This window comes from Lissotriton helveticus, chromosome 10 (genome assembly GCF_964261635.1).
Source record: "Lissotriton helveticus chromosome 10, aLisHel1.1, whole genome shotgun sequence".
NCBI lineage: Eukaryota > Metazoa > Chordata > Amphibia > Caudata > Salamandridae > Lissotriton > Lissotriton helveticus.
Genome location: NC_136071.1, coordinates 9,290,840 through 9,309,025, shown reverse-complemented (window position 1 = coordinate 9,309,025; position 18,186 = coordinate 9,290,840). Strand labels below are relative to the sequence as shown.

Genomic DNA, 18,186 nt, shown 5'->3' with positions numbered 1-18,186 from the left:
CAGCCGGCCGTCACAGGTAAGTGTTTTTTTTAAAGGTTTATTTGCCCTCCGCAACTCCTCAGCCCCCGTCCTACCACCCGAGTCCAGTAGCAACCGCTACTGGGAATAGCATGGAGCAGCAAGGCATAGCACGGCACAGCAGGGCACAGCACGGAATGGCATGGCATAGCACGATACGGCATGGCACAGAAGGGCATGGCTTGGCACGTCATAGCACAGAACAGCACAGCAGGGCATAGTACGGAATGGCAGGGCATAGCACAGAATGGCAAGGTCCAGCAGGGCATAGCACAGAATGGCAAGGTCCAGCAGGGCATAGCACGAAACAGCAGGGCACAGCAGGACATAGCATGGAATGGAAAGCACAGAACAGCGCGGCATAGCAGGGCATAGCACAGAACGGCACTGCACAGTAGGGCATAGCATTGAATGGCATAGCACAGAACAGCATGGCACAGCAGGGCATGGAATGGCATAGCACAACACAACAAAGCACATCACAGAACTGCACAGCAGGGCATGGCACAGCAGTGCGCGGCACAGCAGGGCGGGGCACAGCAGGGCGCGGCACAGCAGGGCGTGGCACAGCAGGGCGCGGCACAGCAGGGCGCGGTACAGCAGGGCGCGGCACGCATGCTCTGCCAATGAATCTCACCATAATGTTCTCAGCAATGATGTCCGGGTCGTCACAGATGGATTCTATGAAAAACACCTGCGTAAAGGAACCATGGGGTTAGTGACGGGCATCACCCTCGCCCACCTTCACTCACTGCAGCCGCCACTGTACAGCTCTGCCGATGCACCTCAATCCCGACCAGCAGTGCCCCCTAGTAATCCATTACCGGCACCCCCACAGCTCTGCGGATGCACCTCAATCCTGACCAACAGCGCCCCCTGGTAATCCACTCCCAGCACCCCCACAGTTCCACCTCAACCCTAACCAGCAGTGCCCCCTGCTAGTCCAGTAGGAGAAATGCACACACAGCTCTTCCAATGTACCTCCGGCCTTGCCTCCAACCTTATCAATTGAACAATGATTTCCCAGCATGCACTTCACCGTACCTTGTACCCACGCTCCTTTGCAAACTGCAGCAGCAGCGCCCTCCGCTCCCTGGTGGTGTTGGTGGCATCGAAGACCTGTTGGCACAGCAGGTGAAAGAAGTTATTCCCAGGACCCAGAGGGCTCTAGCGCCCCCTCCTGGTACAAGGCGCACAGGTCAGCATCCATACAGTGCTTGAGACGTGTCTCGGGATAGAGAGGGGCCAGCCAGGAGGTAGGAGGTGGGTGCATAGACAGTGATCTGATGATAGGGAAGGCCAGGATCACACCTGTGCGAGCGGCAGCGCAGGAGACCCTTCCACGGGCAGCGACTACGGAGGAGGCCCGGTGTCGCCGCGGAGTCCTGAAAGCAGATGGGTCTGAGAGCTCGGCTTTATCAAGTGGGCACAGGGGGGTGACAGGCATGCAAGGTATTGTTAAACGAGGGTGCCAAAGCTGACAAGCACGAGCTCCCCTCCCTTGCGCCTGAGGGCTGGTCTGGAAGGCTCGAAGCGGCACATGGATGGGAACCGAATTGGACAAAATACACTAAAGTAGGGTGACCAGATCGTGAGACTCAAAAACTGGGACATTTCCCAAAAATAGAGGAAAGACTACCAATTTACCACAATAAAGTGGCAAAGAATGACAACCCTCACCCCCATGGAAACACAGAAGAAACACTAAGAAAATAAATAAAAAGTCATTTTTAAAACCAGCATCATACCCATTAATTTAATTGCTTACTCATAACAGCTGCTTACGAGCCCTGCTTTGGAACACCTAAGAAAGGGCCTCGCTGTTTTCAGTCTACCCTCTCAAAAAAACGGGACATGAGGCACATTTACCGAAATCTGCCCGGACAGCTGGTGAAAAACCGGGACCGTCCGGGCAAATCCGGGGCGCCTGGTCACCCTACAATAAAGGGACTTTTCTTTCCAGCAAGCACAGGTGTTGCCGGGCTGTGTTCTGGCCTTTTACAAAATGTCTAGTAAAGTCAGAGTGGAGTTTTTATATTTATACCATACATGATTTTCCTTTCTGAAAACCACCTTGCCAAGGTGCATTTACCCTTCAAGAAGCCAGGGTATACCATAAATTTGAATTTCCCGGTGATTTCGCTCTCAAAGTGCCGACTCCACAGAAAGTGTGAGAGCACGTGGTAAAGATGGCGCCCAGCGAGCGCGCCATTGCGGGGTGACGTCATCACGGCTCACACGGGCTCCTCCTAAGGGCGACGCCCCAGAAACAGTCAAGTCAACAAGATGCTTTGCCTCGTCCAACCACTAGATGGCAGTGACTCCGGAAAGGTTGATACAAAGCCAGAGCTGCTCAAACCTGCCTCTGACTGACCCCCGGGTCCCAGTGAAGCTGAGGGGGGTCTCCCTCGAGGACAGAGGGCACCCACCATTGCAACCCGCCCCCACTCCCGACTCACTGGGTTCATTCATGGTCTTCACCCAACCCCCCTCCAGTGATCTAGACATGCATCTTTGTGTCACAATCATGCTAAGCCCTCACAGGTGGGTCTCCTCCTCCCTCCAACTCATTGTGGGCCCCTTTCCCATCCCTGGACATTCATGTGATCAATAGTGCATTCTGGGTATTGTAGTCTTCTTTCCTGTCCATTCAACTAATTAGACAAAACATCAGGAAACAAAGATTTGTAGGTGAAAAGCTCAGGACTGGAGACAGTGTGGTAAAGACCGGAGGTGAAGGGGTCCCCCTATTCACAGTGTACCCCACACACATGACGCAAGCGACACAATACTCGATATGTGCCACAATGTGTGCAGGGCGCTGCTCACCGCCACGTGGCCGTCCTCGTGGGAGAGGTAGGTCTCCACGTCCCTCATGGCTGCCAGGGCGCACTTCCTGAAATGACAAAATGGAGGCGAGTCAGGGTTCTCTCTCAGACTAGAGTCGTATCACAGACCAGATATCCAGCAAGGAAGGGTCTCTGCAGAGCAGAGCTGTGTGCATGGATGGCACAAAATCAGAGAGCCTTTCACCTCTAAGGCTGGTGGTGAATGAGCTGCACACAGATGGTGCCTGTCGTCACTAGGGAGGATGGTGAGTTGTGCTTACAGGGTCTGAGCCTTTCACCTCTATTGCTGGTGGCGAACGAGCTGTACACGGATGGTGCCTGTCGTCACTAGGGGTGGATGGTGAGTGGTGCGTACAGGGTCAGAGCCTTTCACCTCTACTTCTGGTGGTGAACGAGCTGCACAAGGATGGTGCCTGTCGTCACTAGGGGTGGATGGAGAGTGGTGCATACAGAGCCTTTCACCTCTATTGATGGTGCTGAACGAGCTGTACACGGATGGTGCCTGTCGTCACTAGGGGTGGATGGTGAGTGGTGCGTACAGGGTCAGAGCCTTTCACCTCTACTTCTGGTGGTGAACGAGCTGCACAAGGATGGTGCCTGTCGTCACTAGGGGTGGATGGTGAGTGGTGCATACAGGGCCTTTCGCCTCTATTGATGGTGGTGAACGAGCTGTACAAGGATGGTGCCTGTCATCACTAGGGTGGATGGAGAGTGGTGCGTACAGGGTCAGAGCCTTTCACCTCTATTGCTGGTGGCGAACGAGCTGTACACGGATGGTGCCTGTCGTCACTAGGGGCGGATGGTGAATGGTGTGTACAGGGTCTGAGCTTTTTACCTCTATTGCCAGTGCCGGCTCCTCTGCAATGGTGCAGGAGCCTCACCCCACTGGCTCAGAGCCAGCAGGTGAAAAACAAAACAATAACCTATAATCGTTATATTCTTCATTTGCCGGCTCTGAGTCAGCGTGTGCAAAGAGGGGCGGGGCCGGGACACGGGAGAGGGAGGAGCAGTGCGCATGTGTGTTTGGCCGGCCGTCTCACGCTCGGGAAACCCATATGCACTCTTAGGTTTCTCCAGCCTGGCTGTATGGAACAGCAGAGACTCCCTGGTCTGAGTGTAGGGTCAAAGCAGCCCCGCGCAGGCCAATCCTCGCGCTGCTCTCATAGCATGAGAGCAGGGCAGGGATTGCACAGGGAGTCTAATGCTGCCCCAGTGCCTGCGGGGACCAAGAAAACCAAGGCACGACTCAGGAGGCAGGGAGCTCCAGGTATGTGTTTTTTACTTTTATTTTTAACCAACCCTCTCGTGCCCTCCCCCTCCCGCGCAGACGCTTCCTGCGCCCCCTCCACCCACCTCACCACCTCTTTATTGTGTTGGCTGCCACTGTCTATTGCTGGTGGTGAACGTGCTTTACACAGATGGACCCTGTCGCCTCTAGGGGTGGATGGCGACTGGTGCATACAGGGTCAGGCCCTTCACCTCGATTGATGGTGGTGAATGAACTGTACACGGATGGACGCTGTTGTCACTAGGGGTAGATGACGAGTGGTGCGTACAAGGTCAGGGCCTTTCACCTCTATTCCTGGTGGTGAACGAGCTGCACGCGGATGGTGCCTGTCGTCACCAGGTGTGGATGGTGAGTGCTGCATATAGAGTCAGAGCTTTCCACCTCTATTGCTGGTGGTGAACAAGCTGTACATGAGATGGTGCCTGTCGTCACTAGGGGAGGATGGTGAGTGGTGCGTACAGGGTCTGAGCCTTTCACCTCTACGGCTGCTGGTGAGTGAGCTGTACACAGATGGTGCCTGTTGTCACTAGGGGTGGATGGAGAGTGGTGCTTACATGGTCTGAGCCTTTCACCTCTATTAATGGTGGTGAACAAGCTGTATAAACAAAACAGGGATTGGAAGGTCCAAGGGAACATTTACCGACCACACACAACTATAGCCCCCTAAAAATACAATATATAGCAACAACGAATAGCGGTGGGTCAAAGAGCTGGAAGTGACTAGCTGTGCAACTGACAAACTGTGTTGATCAACTATATGTGTGACCTAACATTAAATCATATCAAGATGGTACTTCATTCATGATTTGAAGAAAAATACCCATCAGCGTTCGACCTGTGGCGCCCTTGTCATCATATGGGTGCCTTCATACCACGAAGGAAGGTGGTTTATACCAGTCATTTGGAATATTAGACTGGAACTGGGCACAGTGATGTATATCCAAACTGTGGGCGACAGGGAACTACTGTTAGGCAGTGCAAATGAAAAGTGTGAGGTGTATAAAGGTGACAGAGTGCTGTTTAAAATTAGATAGACAGGAGGAAAACAATTTTAATAGACACCTCGCTGCTTCTAAATCAATAAAAAAGTAGTGCGAATCTAGTAGTTTAACAAATAGCTACTAGTATATTCTTTTTTGTTCAAAAAGTTTTTATTGGTTGTTTCAGCAATAACAAACAGTATTTAGATCCAGTAGTACAGTTATGTTCAGAAGTATACAGTTTAAAAGCGCCATATAATGCGTTACAACAGTAGTCAATGGAAAATTCAAGAGTACAATAACCAATAATTCTCGTCGGAGGTAGTAGAACATGTATCGCACACTCATCAAGCATTTAGAGGCAGATATTGTGCATCACTGGCTACAGGGAAAAGGATACCATGAAAGGCAATACGGTGATGGGAGATTGCAAGTGCTAGTGCCTGTGAAGTAAACAGTGGTCGACTATATTAAGATGGCTTATGCGTCGTAAAGTAATTATCAAGGGTTGACCACAGTTTTCTCGTGGGGGGACGCCACGGCGTCTGTTGAAGTGCGATGTTATCTGCACCGCGTAGACTGATTATCCAATTCAACCACCCTGCGAAGTTGGCCTGATTGGTATCTTTCCAGTTACTAAGGACTGTCTTGATCGCCGCCGTGAGGAGGAGGTCGAGTAAGGCCCTGTCATCTACTTCAAGGGAAGGGTCTTGGGTGAATCCGAAAACAAGATAGGGGAGCTCTTTAATCGGTGTAATGTGGAATAATTTTGATATAAATTCAAATATCTTCTCCCAGAACTGTGTTACGCAGTCGCACTCTAGGATAATATGAGATAGATCACCCTCCGCGTGTTTGCAGTTCCAGCAGAAGGCGTCTGTGGTGATATTATGTGCGAATAATCACGCCGGTGTCCAGAAGGCCTTGTGCAAGAGCCAGTACTTTATTTGCGAAAGTGTGGGACTGATTTTGTGTCTCATACAGGATATCCATGTATTGGTCCAATCCATCTCTGTAATAGGCTTGGACGCAAGTTTGTCCCAGAATTGTGTAATTGGGGTAATGAGGCTAGGATGTTGAGGGCGACTAAGTTTATAGAGGGCGGAAACCTGGTGTCCCAACCTGTTCACCCTGGCTAGGTACGATGGAAGGGAGGGTGTAGTTCGGGAGAGTTTGGCTTTGGACAGTGCTGTTTTTACGTTAAGGAAGTTATAAAATTCAATTGGTTCGAGGTCGTATTTGGTTTGTAGGTCACTGAATGGGACAGGGTATGATCCCGTAAACAGCTGATACGGAAAAAGTATGCCTTTTTTGATCCATGATGTAATGTGTAGGGGTTTACCTTTATATAAAATGTTACGGTTATCCCATAAGGATTCCCAGCGTGATCCCCGAATGCTGTTTTCCAGGAGTCTGTCAAACTTTAGAAGAGCAGATTTTGTGGTATGGAATATTGATTTGGAGTGGGTTAGCCTATTCAAATTAGATGAGAGGGCCGCGCTAGGGGAGATACCCTCAAGAATCTCGTTCTCAATTTCTAGCCAAACTGGAGTATAGTCAGGTGAAGGCGAGAGCCAGTGGGCTCCCTGCTTGGCGAGAAAGGCGGTTTCATATCTTTTGAAATCAGGTAGGTTGACCCCACCAGTGGTTTTATCTAAGCGGAGTTTTTTTATGCTGATTCTGGCTCTTTTCCCTTTCCAAAGGAAGTTTGATATAGTCATGTCTAGTTTGTGGTAGAAGTCAGGCGTGAGAGTAAGAGGGAGCATAGATATGAGGTAATTAACCAGTGGCGATATCATCATCTTGATGGTCTCCACTCTTCCCCACCATGTAATGAAGCGAGGGGACCAACCCTCCAAATGGGATTTGATTTTGTTTAAGGTTAATTTTTCATTCCGTTGGAGGGTCTCCATAAAGGAGTCGCCGAATTCAATACCAAGGTATTTCACAAATTCTGTTTGCCAGCAAAGCCCTGAGTTCCCTATTACCTCTTTGGCTATTAAAATATTGAGTGGTTTGACCTCAGATTTATCCCGGTTGAGCTTGTATCCCGAGTATGTGGAGTATCTGTCAATGGTGGACATTAGTGCAGGGATAGAGGTATCTGGTGATTCTGTCACAATCAGGATATCGTCCGCAAAAATCTTCAGCTACTAGTATATTCTTAACTGGTCGACATGTTTCTGCAGATTTGAGGACCCCAGTGGTGTCCACTGCTTTCTTCAGGACCTATGTCGCTACTGCTTAAAACTGTGAAATATAAAGTGAAAAAATAAATATCACCTGGGTTTTTTGAAAGATCATTCTCCCAGCGATTTATATAGGAGAGAAAAGCTCCACCTCACCTGGCTATGGCTCAGGTAATTGAAGCACCGCTCTGGCCGTCGGTACTCCAGGCGTCCCTCCGGGCCGTTCGGGGAGGTCAACAAGCTGTACATGAGATGGTGCCTGTCGTCACTAGGGGAGGATGGTGAGTGGTGCGTACAGGGTCAGAGCCTTTCACCTCTATTGATGGCGGTGATCGAGCTGTGCACGGATGGACCCTGTCGTCACTAGGGGAGGATGGTGAGTGGTGCGTACAAGGTCAGAGCCTTTCACCTCTATTGATGGCGGTGATCGAGCTGTGCACGGATGGACCCTGTCGTCACTAGGGGTGGATGGTGAGTGGTGCTTACAGGGCCTTTCACCTCTATTGCTGGTGGTGAAAGAGCTATACACAGATGGACCCTATCGTCACTAGGGGCGAATGGTGAGTGGTGCTTACAGGGCCTTTCACCTGCGTACAGGGTGTGAGCCTTTCACCTCTATTGCTGTTGGGAACGAACTGTACACGGATGGTGCCTGTCATCACTAGGGGTGGTTGGTGAGTGGTGCGTACAGGATCAGAGCCTTTCACCTCTATTGATGGCGGTGATCGAGCTGTGCACGGATGGACCCTGTCGTCACTAGGGGTGGATGGTGAGTGGTGCTTACAGGGCCTTTCACCTCTATTGCTGGTGGTGAAAGATCTGCACGTGAATGGTGCCTGTCGTCACTGGGGGTAGATGATGAGTGGTGTGTACAAGGTCAGGGCCTTTCACCTTTATTCCTGGTGGTGAACAAGCTGTACATGGATGGTGCCTGTCGTCACTGGGGGTAGATGACGAGTGGTGCATACAAGGTCAGGACCTTTCACCTCTATTCCTGGTGGTAAATGATCTGTTCATAGATGGTGTCTGTCATCACTAGGTGTGGATGGTGAGTCCTGCATATAGAGTCAGGGCTTTCCACCTCTACTGCTGATGGTGAACAAGCGGTACATGAATGGTTCCTGTCGTCACTAGGTGTGGATGGTGAGTGGTGTTTACAGGGCGTTTCACCTCTATTGCTGATGGTGAAAGAGCTGCACGCGGATGGTGCCTGTCGTCACTAGGGGTGGATGGAGAGTTGTGCTTACAGGGTCTGAGCCTTTCACCTCTATTGTTGGTGGTGAACGAGCTGTACATGAGATGGTGCCTGTCGTCACTAGGGGAAGATGGTGAGTGCTGCATACAGGGTCTGATCCCTTCACCTCTATTGATGGTGGTGCACGAACTGTACACGGATGGACGCTGTTGTCACTAGGGGTAGATGATGAGTGGTGCGTACAAGGTAAGGGACTTTCATCTCTATTCCTGGTGGTGAACAAGCTGTACATGGATGGTGCCTGTCGTCACTGGGGGTAGATGACGAGTGGTGCATACAAGGTCAGGACCTTTCACCTCTATTCCTGGTGGTGAATGATCTGTTCATATATGGTGTCTGTCATCACTAGGTGTGGATGGTGAGTCCTGCATATAGAGTCAGGGCTTTCCACCTCTACTGCTGATGGTGAACAAGCGGTACATGAATGGTGCCTGTCGTCACTAGGGGTGGATGGTGAGTGGTGTTTACAGGGCCTTTCACCTCTATTGCTGATGGTGAAAGAGCTGCACGCGGATGGTGCCTGTCGTCACTAGGGGTCGATGGTGAGTGTTGCTTACAGGGTCTGAGCCTTTCACCTCTATTGCTGGTGGTGAACGAGCTGTACATGAGATGGTGCCTGTCGTCACTAGGGGATGATGGTTAGTGGTGTGTACAGGGTCAGAGCCTTTCACCTCTATTGATGGTGCTGAACGAGCTGTACATGAGATGGTGCCTGTCATCACTAGGGAGGATGGTGAGTGGTGCGTACTTGGTCTGAGCCTTTCACCTCTATTGCTGGTGGTGAACGAGCTGTACAAGGATGGTGCCTGTCGTCACTAGGGTAGGATGGCTAGTGGTACGTACAGGGTCAGAGCCTTTCACCTCTATTGATGGTGCTGAATGAGCTGTACATGGATGGTGCCTGTCATCACTAGGAGTAATTACCGATTTTGCAAGGGGGACAGGGTGTCACTTTGACACCCTGTTGCACCCCTGATTCTGGCTTGTGTGCCATGTGGCACACATACATGTCCTTAGGGCATGTATGTTTGCCATATGGCACAGGTGTACATGCACAGATGTGCATGTACACAGGAATCCGTTATTTACCTTGACATAGTATGTCATGGTAAATAACGAATTCTTAAGGACCGGTGGCACTGTTTTCAGTGCCACCTACATCACTATCTGTATATTTACCGATTCAGTAATTTACAGAATCGGTAAATATACCGATTCTGTAAATATACCGAATCGGTAAATTTAAGGCCCCCTACATCTCAATCACCAAATACCGGTCGGTGACCGGTATTTGTTGACCTACATCTGGCCCCTAGGGTGAGAAAAAGGGTAGTACACTGGGAAGAGTAATAGAAAGAGGTTTGAGATGAGTCAGAGAGTGGAGGTAGAGGATATATTGAGAGAGTTATAGGGTGAGAAATAGGGTAGTGCATTGGATATGCTGAATTAGAAGACAAGTAATAAATATATAGATCCAAGTACATGGAAGGTATTTAAATGCATTAAGGAAGGAAGTATATGTAGATTAAAGATGCATTAAATACTCCGGCTTTCAGTGGTGTTGTACTTATATATTATTATAATATAAGGGTGTGCCTGACTTATCTGTTATTGCTGAAGGATGCAGAGCACAGATTTTACTTCAAGATCTTTCAAGCCCGGAGAGACGAACTGATTTTTTGTTTGTAAAGCAAAGAGCCGGGCTTGAGTCATGTGTAAGTGGAGACAACAATGTTGTTTTCCATAAACACGGCTTAAAGTGCAGCGTTTGAAGAAAATTACCACCAACAAGAGCTCCTTCTCTGGTAACGCCCAGGAGCTGGGACATCCTGCCAACCCTCACCTTAAAAGCCCCTTCTTTCTATCAATAGCCATGAGAAGCCGTCCAACCTCGTACTCAACGTGCCATTACTCATGCCACATGGACTGTATGGTGTCTGATCTATGCTTGCCTGCTTGCGTACCTCCTTTACTACTCACAACCCTACACACATATCCCCTTCTCTACACAAACTCTAAATGTTTAGACACTTTCTCCAGAAGTCTCTGTAACCAGACATTTTCACATTCAACTGTCCGTCACCTGCTGCGTTCCCTAAATCCCTCCCCCGCCCTCTGGACTTTTCTTATACGGCCACGTACCTCTACTTTGCATCCTAACCTATATTTTATAATCTTTACTTTATCAGCAGCCTTGGTATAAATATCAACTACAGGTCACACTTAGCATCTATTCACTTAAGAGATGGAAACACGTATCTCCTGGTGGACTTAATCCTGAAGAGGAATCGCAAGGGGTTCAAATGTGTAAAACCAAAGGGGATGATGAACCGCGTGTTGAACATTGCAAGCACTCACCCCCAGTGAACTGATCTGGGTTTAATCCATCGTCATTCTTTAGCTCACTCCGCCACCCCAGTTCAGACAGAGTTAAAATGTGTGTCACTCCTCCAGTGCCTCGTGTAGTGCTTCTTACGCACCTTCCAGCAGCCTAGGAGCGCTGCTGAACATTCTAATACTAGAGGCAGGTGCTGCTGTTCGATAGGGTTGAGGTTTAATGGGAAACACCTTCCAATTTGATGAACTTGTATTGATTTAAAAGATTTAGTGACCAGTAGCACGTGCTCACTGCACCACTGGATTCAAGCTAGCCTGGCTGAGGAAGGGTGATGCCCTGAAACCGGTCCCAGGATGCTTGTTTCCGGTCCAGGGAAGGCATGGCTTGGAAGTTCGGTCTGGACTGTTCCCATGAGGCACAGGGTCAAGACTGATTTGCATATGGCTGGGTCCAAACTGGGGTGGTGTGGTGAGCAAAAGAATGATGGATTTAACCCAGATCCTTGTGATTGGGGGTGAATGTTTGCATTGTCCAGCATTCCGTCCATCAATTGTTTCCTTTGCATTAGCGCGGTTCAGGCAGCTGGTCGGATGTCCCAGATGATGAGGTATTTACATTTGGATTCCGCTGGAAGGATTGGGGACGCCCTATGTTCTTTTGGTGTTGTTTATTTGATAATTCGTGGAGAGGAAGCAAGGCTCCTGTTGTTGCTACTGTTTCGAAAGGAAGAGGTAATTTGGGGGATTAAGAGATCAAACAGGCGCGGCAAGGACATTTAGGGGGTGTTTATGTAATCTAGAGCAGCTGTTTTATATAATCATTATTGTTTATGGGCTCAGCATGTGATTATGTCAATATTTGATGAGGATGTTGTCACCTGTGTACAGTAACTGCTGGTGATGAACTTACTCAAACTGAGAAAGAAAAGAAAGACTCACTTCCGGATTTTCATGGCTTCTTCGTTGTCCGCGCGGAAGAATTCGTAGCTCTTGTATGTCCGGACAGCTTCCCGGCGGTATTGCCCCACATTAAACACTGACAGGGGGTGAAAAAACACACACATGTCACACAACCATTGCCCACGTTTGTGAACAGAATTAAAAGTGGAGCATTGCATGGTCCCAGATCTCCCAATACACACGTCTCTATGGGTCCCGGAGTAGCGTGCTACTTGCCGAAAAAAGTGCTTTGACGCCTTGTCAGGGGTAGTAACCGCTATACAAATGCAATTACAATACAATACAATGTCTTGAACCTCAGATGAGGAGTCCCTGCACCAATATCTGAGCCATCCTTCAACCCCCCTGTGGGACATACCCAGTCTGATGGGTTCCAAGAGAGACGGAAGCCCCACAGAGGTCTCACTCTATGAGTGACGGGCACGCACTGCGTGAACATCTCACACCATGAGCCGGTCTGAGGGCATTGGTGAAAGTCTGAAATAATGTCTGAAGCCTCCAGACTCCCACAATTACTGAAAGTCTCACACAATGGGCCTCACGCCTGGAATGAACGTTTCTACCCATGACTCATGGGCACACCAGGAATAAAGCCGCCATGCTATGGGTGGACCCGCCCTCCTCTGACAGAGGTCTCACACTGTGAGCCAAGGACCCATGCCATGAGTGAAGGCCCCCTCCAAGAGTGAGAGATTGGTTATGCACATATCTATACACGTACAATGTTAGTAAAGGTTCTACACCATGAATGAGTCTCCAGTCGCGAGCTCAAGGTCTCACCCCACGGATGTATGACGTTACAACTCATACTTTTACAACATCCATTACAACGCATTCCATTACAACGCATGCCATTACAACTAATTTTTAAAAACTACCTTTGCAACGCATTCCATTACAACGCATAACATTACATTGCATGTATGATAAGTATTGGATAGTGTAGGGGTAAAAATTACTATTCTAACTCCAGGGGGCGCAACAGTAGGGTAAGTGTTGGATAGTGTAGGGGTAAAAATTACTATTCTAACTCCAGGGGGTGCAACAGTAGGGTAAGTGTTGGATAGCGTAGGGGTAAAAATTACTATTCTAACTCCAGGGGGCGCAACAGTAGGGTAAGTGTTGGATAGTGTAGGGGTAAAAATTACTATTCTAACTCCAGGGGGCGCAACAGTAGGGTAAGTGTTGGATAGTGTAGGGGTAAAAATTACTATTCTAACTCCAGGGGGTGCAACAGTAGGGTAAGTGTTGGATAGTGTAGGGGTAAAAAATACTATTCTAACTCCAGGGGGTGCAACAGTAGGGTAAGTGTTGGATAGTGTAGGGGTAAAAATTACTATTCTAACTCCAGGGGGCGCAACAGTAGGGTAAGTGTTGGATAGTGTAGGGGTAAAAATTACTATTCTAACTCCAGGGGGTGCCACAGTAGGGTAAGTGTTGGATAGTGTAGGGGTAAAAATTACTATTCTAACTCCAGGGGGTGCAACAGTAGGGTAAGTGTTGGATAGTGTAGGGGTAAAAATTACTATTCTAACTCCAGGGGGTGCAACAGGAGGGTAAGTGTTGGATAGTGTAGGGGTAAAAATTACTATTCTAACTCCAGAGGGTGCAACAGTAGGGTAAGTGTTGGATAGTGTAGGGGTAAAAATTACTATTCTAACTCCAGGGGGGTGCAACAGTAGGGTAAGTGTTGGATAGTGTAAGGGTACTTTGCGTTGTAAAGGTATGCATTGTAATGGTATGCGTTGTAATGACATGTGTTGTAGTGGTATGCGTTGTAGTGTCATGCGTTGTAATGGTTGCGTTGTAATGGCATGCGATGTAATGGATGTTGCATTGTAAAAGTTTTGTTGTAAAGGTTGTTTCCCCACCCCACGGATGACAAACTCACACTATGGTCAACGGTCTCACCCTGTGAGTTAAGATCACCACCACTCTGTGTCCAGGCAGCAGCTACATAAAGAGGCCTTGACCCTCGGTGCGGGGCCCAGGGACACACACACTCTCGAACGGACTCACCTTTGGTGGGGGTTCCGATCCAGTTGAGGTAGCGGGTGAGTTTCTTGGAGATGTAGGTCTTCCCTCGGGCCGGCAGCCCCACCATGACCACCATGGTGGGGGAGTTGGTGAACTGCGGGATGGAGGCTGCGGGAGGAAGAGAGGACACCCCCGTGAGAGTGGTCAGAGTGGCTGAATCCAGCGCCATTCATGACTTCATTTATTATCCAGTTTACTGGCCCTGGGGAAGGGCCTATTTGTAGAGCTGGAATGCAGCCTACATTTAATGGTCACAGGTTCAAATCCTGGTGGGTCCACTCAGCCTTTCATACTTCTGAGGTCGATACAATGAGTACCATTCAGTTGGGTAACAAAAACATCTGTTATCCAGGGCCAAGATACCCTTCTGGGTGAAAGTGCTCTTTACAAATACACGTGTTTTGTTATGTTACATTTCAGGGGTCTCCCTGGCCTCTTCGTTCCTGCCCTCCTGCCCTACTCTGGATTGGAATAAGTTAGCAATGGGGAAACCCAGTGTCCCTCAGAACCTGGCTATGGATATGTAAACAAAAACACTGGTTCTGTTGGGTTAAAAAATATTTCTTAAACAACAGAACAATACAGTGAGTTATTCTTCAAAAGACTTCAATCTAAATACAAGAACACATGTAAAGCACGAAAGCCACACAAATTGGTGGGTATTGAGTTAGATTATATAAATTGCGTCATTTATAAATACCCAAAACGATTTTTAAAAAGCTGTCAATCACAAGTGACATGTTGTGCTCAGTGATACAAAAGTGGTGCCTGTTATGTACAAAGTGACTAAAATATGTACAAGGGAAACAAGAGGCCAGAAACGAAAAATTAATTACTCTGCAGCATAAATGAATTAGTCTTTTGGTGCGCAAAGCCTTTCATCTGGACCAGGGAATTTCGTCAACGTTTCAACCCAAGATAAGCACTACTGGGTAGTCAAAAGGGGTCTTCATCAGGACAAGGTGGGGGGAGGGATGACAAACGAATTCATTTAAGCTGCAGTCATTAATTTTTAGTCACTTTGTAAATAATAGGCACCACTTTTGTATCACCTCAATTCTCAATGCTACCAACAGCGTACCACCACTGCCACAACCAATACCATTATAACACCACTACCACCACAATGCTAAACCACAATCAATACCACCAACAACCTACCACCGCCACCACCAATACTAGTACAACACCAGTACCACCACCACAATGCTAAACCACAATCAATACCACCAACAACAAACTACCACCACCATCAATACTAGTAAAACACAGTACCACCACCATAATACTAAACCACAACCATCAATACTATCAACACCAAACTACTATTACCACCACCAATACTAGTACAACACAGTACCACCACCATAATACTAAACCACAACCATCAATACCAATAACAACGTACTACCAATACTACTACAAAACCGGTACCACCACCATAATACTAAACCACAACCATGAATACCAACAACAGCGTACTACCAATACTACTACAAAACCAGTACCACCACCATAATACTAAACCACAACCATCAATATTAAGTATGGGCGAAATTTGTGAATTTGCAGTACGCAAATTCGTGCAAAAGCAAATTCACGGTCCGCAAAATCCGCAAATTTGTGCGAACTTGTGGATTTTTTTATTTTTGCGTGTTCGGTGGGTTTTTTTCAGAGCGGCTACCGCCTACTTACCCATGCGGTCGTTTTTGGGCGAGGCCATCTTGTTCGCGGGAGGAAAACAACTCGGCAAACTCAGAATCAAGGTAAGTCAATGCAGCGCGCGCAAGATTGCATTTTTGAAGCGCGAACAAGCAAAAAAAATCGCGAACATGCGAATTGCTTGGCAATTTAGCGCAGTTCGTGGACCGCGAAATTGCCATAAATCCGCAAATTCCACGAGTGGAACGAATTTTCAGACCATGCTTAATCAATATCAACAACAGCAAACTACCACCGCCACCACCAATACTAGTACAACACCAGTACCACCACCACAATGCTAAACCACAATCAATACCACCAACAACAAACTACCACCACCAATACTAGTACAACACCAGTACCACCACCATAATGCTAAACCACAATCAATACCACCAACACCAAACTACCACCGCCACCAGCAATACTAGTACAACACCAGTACCACCACCATAATACGAAACCACAACCATCATTACCAATAACAGCGTACCACCAATACCACTACAAAACCAGTACCACCACCATAATACTAAACCACGACCATCAATATCAACAATAGCAAACTACCACCGCCACCACCAATACTAGTACAACACATCACCCCACCACAATGCTAAACCACAATCAATACCACCAAAACAAAAATACCACCGCCGCCACCAATACTAGTACAACACAGTACCACCACCATAATACTAAACCACAACCATCAATACCACCAACACCAAACAACTCCTACCACCACCAATACTAGTACAACACAGTACCACCACCATAATACTAAACCATCAATACCAATAACAGCGTACCACTAATACCACTACAAAACCAGTACCACCACCATAATACTAAACCACAACCATCAATATCAACAACAGCAAACTACCACCGCCACCACCAATACTAGTACAACACCAGTACCACCACCACAATGCTAAACCACAATCAATACCACCAACACCAAACTACCACCGCCACCAGCAATACTAGTACAACACCAGTACCACCACCATAATACTAAACCACAACCATCAATACCAATAACAGCGTACCACCAATACCACTACATAACCAGTTCCACCACCATAATACTAAACCACAACCATCAATACCAATAACAGCGTACCACCAATACCACTACAAAACCAGTACCACCACAATACGAAACCACAACCATCAATATCAACAACAGCAAACTACCACCGCCACCACCAATACTTGTAAAACAACAGTACCACCACCACAATGCTAAACCACAATCAATACCACCAACAACAAACTACCACCACCAATACTAGTACAACACAGTACCACCACCATAATACTAAACCACAACCATCAATACCAATAACAGCGTACCACCAATACCACTACATAACCAGTACCACCACCATAATACTAAACCACAACCATCAATACCAATAACAGCGTACCACCAATACCCCTACAAAACCAGTACCACCACCATAATACTAAACCACAATCAATACCACCAACAACAAACTACCACCACCAATACTAGTACAACACAGTACCACCACCACAACGCTAAACCACAATCAATACCACCAACAACAAACCACCACCGCCAATACTAGTACAACACAGTACCACCACCGCAATGCTAAACCACAACCATCAATACCACCAACACCAAACTACTACCACCAATACTAGTACAACTCAGTACCACCACCATAATACTAAGCCACAACCATCAATACCAATAACAGCGTACCACCAATACCACTACAAAACCAGTACCACCACAATACTAAACCACAACCATCAATATCAACAACAGCAAATTACCACTGCCACCACCAATACTAGTACAACACCAGTACCACCACCACAATGCTAAACCACAATCAATACCACCAACAACAAACTACCACCACCACCACCACCAATACTAGTACAACACAGTACCACCACCATAATACTAAACCACAACCATCAATACCAATAACAGCGTACCACCAATACCACTACATAACCAGTATCACCACCATAATACTAAATCACAATCATCAATACCAATAACAGCGTACCACCAATACCACTACAAAACCAGTACCACCACCATAATACTAAACCACAATCAATACCACCAACAACAAACTACCACCACCAACACTAGTACAACACAGTACCACCACCACAACGGCAAACTACAATCAATACCACCACAAAACAAACAACCACCACCAATACTAGTACATCACTAGTACCACCATTACAATGCTAAACCACAATCAATACCACCAACAACAAACCACCACCGCCAATACTAGTACAACACCAGTACCACCACCATAATGCTAAACCACAACCATCAATACCACCAACACCAAACTACCACCACCACCACCAATACTAGTACAACACAGTACCACCACCATAATACTAAACCACAACTATCAATACCATTAACAGCGTACCACCAATACCACTACAACACCAGTACCACCACCATAATACTAAACAACAACCATGAATACCAACAACAGCGTACCACCAATACCACTACAAAACCAGTACCACCACCATAATACTAAACCAC

At 47.6% G+C, this 18,186-nt stretch overlaps 1 protein-coding gene across 3 annotated transcripts in view; it reads right to left on the bottom strand.

The window, feature by feature from the left end:
• PFKFB1 (6-phosphofructo-2-kinase/fructose-2,6-biphosphatase 1) overlaps nucleotides 1–18,186 on the bottom strand; it is a 129,567-nt gene that overhangs the window by 81,437 nt on the left and 29,944 nt on the right. For all 3 annotated transcript variants that reach the window (XM_078664541.1, XM_078664542.1, XM_078664540.1), the window contains exons 2-6: nucleotides 13,896–14,021; nucleotides 11,856–11,952; nucleotides 2,848–2,914; nucleotides 1,063–1,137; nucleotides 656–712 (exon numbers count right to left, since the gene is read on the bottom strand). In XM_078664541.1, the coding sequence (XP_078520667.1) occupies nucleotides 656–712; nucleotides 1,063–1,137; nucleotides 2,848–2,914; nucleotides 11,856–11,952; nucleotides 13,896–14,021 (422 nt within the window). The remainder of the gene's footprint in view (nucleotides 1–655; nucleotides 713–1,062; nucleotides 1,138–2,847; nucleotides 2,915–11,855; nucleotides 11,953–13,895; nucleotides 14,022–18,186) is intronic.